The 6,741-nt window shown below is 36.7% G+C and overlaps 1 protein-coding gene across 1 annotated transcript in view; it reads right to left on the bottom strand.

Annotated features, from left to right (window-relative positions):
* Window positions 1-255: 255 nt before the first annotated feature.
* Window positions 256-6,741, bottom strand: part of TFAP2D (transcription factor AP-2 delta) — a 58,760-nt gene continuing 52,274 nt past the window's right edge. The window contains exon 8 of the mRNA XM_004044179.5: window positions 256-643. Coding sequence (XP_004044227.1) covers window positions 424-643 — 220 coding nt within the window. The 3' untranslated portion in view covers window positions 256-423. The remainder of the gene's footprint in view (window positions 644-6,741) is intronic.

Genomic DNA, 6,741 nt, shown 5'->3' with positions numbered 1-6,741 from the left:
AGTACTGGTGGTGGATTCCAGTTTGGTTATGCTTTCTGATCCCTACCTAGATAGTTGGGTAAGAAAGTGCATCAGTTAGATGTGAAAAAGCATGTGCTGCCTCTCCAAAGTCCAGAAGTGCTTAAAAACTGTGATGTATATAATTCAGACAATAAGTTACGTGCACAAAGGAGTTTATCATAACATAAAATTAAAAGGTGACAATTTCATCACACAGTTACACTGCTGTTTTCCTTTTTTTTTCTTTTTTTTTTTTGGTTTTGTCCTGTTTTGTTTCATTTTTCATTTCCATTTTTGTTTTTTATGGAGGGTTGGGGAAGGGTAGAGATTTGGTCCACTGAAGATTAGTCACCCTCAATGATATATATATTAGAAAAAATATCAGCAGCAAGCCTCTCTGGAAATAGATTCTGTTTGATGTAGCTAGTCTGTCTTTTCTGTTTTGCCCTCTTTCACGGCAGCCTCTGAAGTTTTCCGCAGGGGAGCTTTCTCCGAGTTGGCATGTCCTTGGCCAGAATCCGCCGCTCCGCCGTTTTTGTGAGTAGTGTGTTTTTCCAAGTAGTTCAGCATTTCACTGAGAACTGTTTGGAAAGTGCTTAGAGCTGCACATATTGCCGGAGTCCCAAAGCCATGAGTGATCAAACTGGAAATGAGAAGTGATAGGAAAAAAGAGGTGAATGATTTGCAGTATCATGTGAAATAGCAAATCTCTCCATATAATTCAGAACATTCAATTAAACAGGTATTCATTGTGTTCCTAAATGATGCTAAGCATTGTGGAAGATACAACACAGTTGAAGGTATTGCTCTTGACTATGTAAGAAATGTAGGACAAGTTTGGAAGACTTGTCATTAATAGAGTTGATATGCACTAATTATTATTTATATATATATATATTTTATTATACTTTAAGTTCTAGGGTACATGTGCACAACGTGCAGGTTTGTTACATATGTATACATGTGCCAGCTTGGTGTGCTGCACCCATTAACTCATCATTTATATTAGATATATCTCCTAATGCTATCCCTCCCCCCTCCGCCCACCCCATGACAGGCCCCGGTGTGTGATGTTCCCCTTCCTGTGTCCAAGTGTTCTCATTGTTCAATTCCCACCTATGAGTGAGAACATGCAGTGTTTGGTTTTTTGTCCTTGTGATAGTTTGCTCAGAATGATGGTTTCCAGCTTCATCCATGTCCCTGCAAAGGACATGAACTCATCATTTTTTATGGCTGCATAGTATTCCATGGTGTATATGTGCCACATTTTCTTAATCCAGTCTATCATTGATGGACATTTGGGTTGGTTCCAAGTCTTTGCTATTGTGAATAGTGCCGCAATAAACATACGTGTGCATGTGTCTTTATAGCAGCATGATTTATAATCCTTTGGGTATATACCCAGTAATGGGATGGCTGGGTCAAACGGTATTTCTAATTCTAGATCCCTGAGGAATCGCCACACTGACTTCCACAATGGTTGAACTAGTTTACAGTTCCCCCAACAGTGTAAAAATGTTCCTGTTTCTCCACATCTTGTCCAGCACCTGTTGTTTCCTGACTTTTTAATGATCGCCATTCTAAGTGGTGTGAGATGGTATCTCTATGTGGTTTTGATTGATATGCACTAATTATTACCAAGTCTAAATATTTAACACATGACTTGATTCTCCACCTCATTAAGAAGTAGCTGGAAAACACACCTTTAGATTCTATGTGTGGAAACATCTTGCTTTCAAGAATGGCATATATGGCATAGACTACACATGAAGAAATCATAATTGGCTGAGTGTGCCTCATGGCTAGCTGTCCCTCTGACTTCATTCTCCTTTTCCATAGTAATGCACTTTAATCTGGGCATATGGCCATCCAGCTAGAGACTACATTTCCAAGCTTCTTTTGCAGTGAGTTTTGGACATGGGACTTAACCTACCCACAATGTAATATAAAGAGAAGTGATACATGCAATTCCCACTTGCTTAAAAGGGTAGCTATGCCCTATGTAGATAATCGCTTAGGTGGCAGGGACAAAACAAGTTAGAAGGAACCTATTCATCTCCAGACTCCTAAATGAGAGAGAAATAAAACCCTGTCTTATGTAAGCCACCCAACATTTAGGTCCCGAAAACTAACTAATTAGCTAATAACAAAAACTATTAAGCAAATATAAGGAATGTTATGGTAACCTCAGCATAGGTTGTTCTTCCAACCACGACAAATGTCATCTTTGGTTGAACAAACACATAACTGTAGATTTAGTCTTCTTGTGAACAGAAGCTACCCAGATTTTTCACTTATGTTAACTGTCCCGAAGTGACACTCTACCAGTTTGCTTCCTATGTCTCATAATAATATAGAAAAATATCCTTGTCACATAGTATGCCCATGTTATAATATATATATACAACATTGTGCATATGTGTATAGTACATTTAATAAAGCCATTAACTGCTAAAGTCCTAGCTTGTAACTATTATGACATTAGTAGTTTTTGAATCAGATAGTACCACCCTTCATAATACTTTAGCTACCTATAGTTTTCTTTCTTAAGTTACATAATCTTTAACAGCAAAAATAATAATATTTTATAATAATACAAATGAAGGATTTGGGGTTTAAGGCAGCCTATTAATATGCCTCAGTGGAGGTAATAGTAAGATCTACCATGTGGGGTTGTTGTTTTTTTCAGTCTATGCAAAGGGCTCAGGAGGATGCCAGATCTAAACAAAGTCTTAGATAAATGATAGAGATTGTTGGCTGGGTATATTTTCTGGGTAGAGGGTAAAATTTCTGCATGTCCCTCATTATTCCATAGGTTGTTACCATCTTTCTTCTGAATATATTACAAAGTTTTCCCTGAGCCTCCATCATAGTTAACATATATTAAAAAGAAAAAAGAAAATTCCAATCTCTGATTATGTGGGAAACAACAATGGCCAATGCTTGGGCAATTATCTGCACCAAAGTTTGTGGTGTAAGACATCATCACTGCTCAACTACTATATCCACACCTCTGCTACAAGGTCTTGCATTGCCAAACAGGAAAAATAATTTAAGCTCTATTTCTACAATGAGACAACTAGAGGGGAAGCCAAATAATTTGAAATCTATCTGGGATCTTGGACAAGAAATGGAATTGTTTGAGTGGTGGAAGAATTAATCATGGTGATACCCACAAAAAGAACTGGGTAAAGCCAACCATTAATGTCCAGATATTTGACCCCAGGCACAAACTGTCTCTTTTCTCATGTTTTATTCCTGTTTAGAGCTCCTTTTTAAATTTTCTTCTATATTGGCATGTCCTCTTTGTTGTGACTCACCTCTTCATCTATAGCAGAATATACAATATTATTTAGTTTCACAGGGTATTATTGAAGTTAATATCTAATTTTTGAGTTCTGAACATATGTCAAGTCCTATTCTAAGTTTTTTATCTGTATCACTTCATATAATTCTAGTTACAACACTAAGAACTAGATAATATTATTTCCATTTTACAGACGAAGAACTGAGTCCCAGAGAAGTTAAATAATTTGCCTGAGAAATTGGATATTCTGTACTTATGTTCCTCCCAGGCTGAGGGTACACTTTCTCTGAGAAATCACATTTTCTGTGGGCAGTTTTAGCTCAGTTCCTCTGACTTAACTTTGTACTTGGGCAGCCTTGATGGCTGGTAAAATCAGATGCTTTTTACTCACTTTCCTGCCTAAGAGCAGGGTTTTTAAAAATCAAGCACAGGTAGATAGTTATATATAAATGCTTTTATTATCCACTTTGAGAAAAGAGCTGTTTCCATATTTAAAGATTCCTCTTAAGCTGGTATCACTTCTTGACTGATGGGCTTTCTTGTTCCAAAATATGGATCTGATCATTAGCAGTCTGCATTGTCATCTTTGCCTTGGATTGAGAACCAAGTGTACCAAGTCCTCACACTGGCTTTGACGTCAGGCACTTCATGATTTGGAGGAAGTTATTTAGCCTTGTAAAATGACAGTAGTCTAACAAGAACATCTGCTAGGTTCTTTCCAACTCTAAGCTTCAATTTAAGAGTATAACATCTTTATGGTGTTATTAAAATCAAGGACATGGACACAGGTTATGGAAGTTGAAAAACCACTTCAGGGCTGGACGCAGTGGCTCATGCCTGTAATCCCAGCACTTTGGGAGGCCAAGGCGGGCAGACCACAAGGTCAGGAGTTCGAGACCAGCCTGAGCAACTGATGAAACCCTGTCTCTACTAAAAATACAAAAAAAAAATTAGCCGGGTGTGGTGGTGCATGGCTGTAATCCCAGCTACTCAGGAGGCTGAGGCAGGAGAACCGCTTGAACCCAGGAGGTGGAGGCAAGATCGTGCTATTGCATTCCAGCCTGGGCAACAGAGGGAGACTTTGTCTCAAAAAAAAAAAAAAAAAAGCCACTTCGTTCAACAAATAACTCTAAAATCAATTGAAGGATATTCAATATAAAAAAAAGTCATTTTGACTTTCATGACCTGAAAGGTCATCTTTCAATATGAAAAACATTATGTAAATTTTGTTAATTACCTAATTTAACATTACCTGCATATTAAAAATATGCATAGCACACTGCACAGAATGATAATAAATGTAAGGCAAAGATTCTTTTCTAGCAGTTTTCAGTGAAATTTATGAACCCCAAATAATTAAAGTAATTTAATGTACTACAATAATGTAAAAAGAAGTGTGCAATCACAGTATGTTTTAAAAAGTTCTGGGAACATCATGCTATTCTTTTAGCCCCAGTCATCCAGAAAAATAGGTGTGTATCTCATTCACAGTGACATACAGAAAAGGAGGGGGCTGGGTTCAGTGGCTCATGCCTGTAATCTCAGAGCCTTGAGATGCCAATGTGGCAGGATCGCTTAAGCCCAGGAACCTGAGAGTACAAAGAGCTATGATTGCACCATTGCACTCCAGCCTGGGCAACAAAGCAAGTCTCTGTCTCAAAAGAAAAAAAAAAAAGGGAGAGAAAAAAGAAAAGGAGAGAGGAATAATGTAGAATCTCAAAAAAAAAAAATAATTAGAAATAGAAGGTCTGACTTTTGATCCTAGACAGGAAAAAAAAAAAAAAAAAGACTAAGGTCACCTGCAAGGTAACGAACTATAGTCAAATCTTCAAACTCTTTGACAATAGAGATGATTTTCAACTTTGGAAAATATTTTTCAGTTACAGGTTTGATATTTAAGTTACCCTTGGCATTTGCACATAATTTCACCAGATTACTGATGAGAGCGCATTTCACATGCAATATCACCAGGGTTAAATGGCCCATGATGGTTTGAAATAGGCAGTCAAAATATAGAAGTTACTTAAATTCTAAATTCTAAAACTCTATCCTCAATGAGGCCCTGGAGACAACTTGCATTGTGTTAGATAAGTCATGTCTATGCTACATTTGTAAAAGAACAGTGACTATAGAGGATTCACAGGTCATATCAGTTTTCTTAATGTTTCCCAAGTCGCCTTCCTTCACCCTATGTAATCACGTGCTCTATTACCTTATTTTTGCAAAGTTTATCTCAAGCTTATCTCTTTTTAATACCCAAACATGACCGTTATTCCTATTTGTGTGTGTTTGTGTGTCCTCCCTCTCTCAGCCAATTGAAATTCCACTCAAAGAAACTCACAATTTCTTTGATGATACTGATGAAAAAGGGATTAGTTTCCTCATGCCTTAAAAACAGGTGTGTTACTTCCAAAGGATAGAAACTTGCCAAAGTGATGAGAGGACTTAAATAAAATTCCTGGGAGAAAGAAGTAACAATCCCCAAACAAATGTAAAACTATAGCACAGAGGGGACAATGGGAAGAAAACAGGTGAGGCTAAACTCTCAGTCACAAAGTGAGGAAGAGGAATGGGAATAACATTGGTAGCATCAGAGCATAACTGACAATCCAGGTATATCAGATTTTTACTACAAGTGGTAAATCATGTTCCTCAACATAATAAAGACCATATATGACAAGCCTACAGCTAACATCATACTCAATAGTGAAAAGCTGAAAACTTTTCCTCTAAGATCAGGAACAAGAAGACGGTGCCCACTCTTACCACTTTTATTACTATTTTACATAGTACTGGCAGTCCTAGACAGAACTATTAGGCAACAGAAAGAAATAAAAAGCATCCAAATCAGAAAGGAAAAAGTTCAGTTGTTTCTATTTGCAGATGATATGATTTTAGAAAATCCTGAAGACTCTGTGAAAAACTTATAATAAATGAATTCAATAAAGTTGCATGATACAAAAATCAGTTGCATTTCTAAGCAGTACCAGTGAACTATATGAAAAATTAAGAAAGAAATTAAGAAAGCAATCTCATGGTATCAAAAGGAATAAATAGTATCGAAAAGAATAAAATACTTAGGAATAAATTTAACCACAGAGGATTAAAGATCTGTACACTAACAATTATAAGACACTAATGAAAGAAATTAAAGAAGGCACGAATGAATGGAAAGCGATAACCTGTGTTCATGGATTGGAAGCATTAATTTTGTTAAATGTCCATACTAAAACCAATCTATGGATTCAGTGCAACCCCTGCCAAAATTTAAACAGCATTTTCACAGAAACAGGAAAAACAACACTAAAATTCATTGGGAACCATGAAAGACCCTAAATAGCCAAAGCAATCTTGAGAAACAAGAACAAAGATGAAAATATCATGCTACTGATTTCAGATTATATTACAAAGCTATAGTAATCAAAACAGTATAG

This window comes from Gorilla gorilla, chromosome 5 (genome assembly GCF_029281585.2).
Source record: "Gorilla gorilla gorilla isolate KB3781 chromosome 5, NHGRI_mGorGor1-v2.1_pri, whole genome shotgun sequence".
In the NCBI taxonomy this organism is placed as follows: Eukaryota; Metazoa; Chordata; class Mammalia; order Primates; family Hominidae; genus Gorilla; species Gorilla gorilla.
Note: the sequence above shows the minus strand (reverse complement) of the source record. Positions and strands in the feature narration are given on the sequence as shown.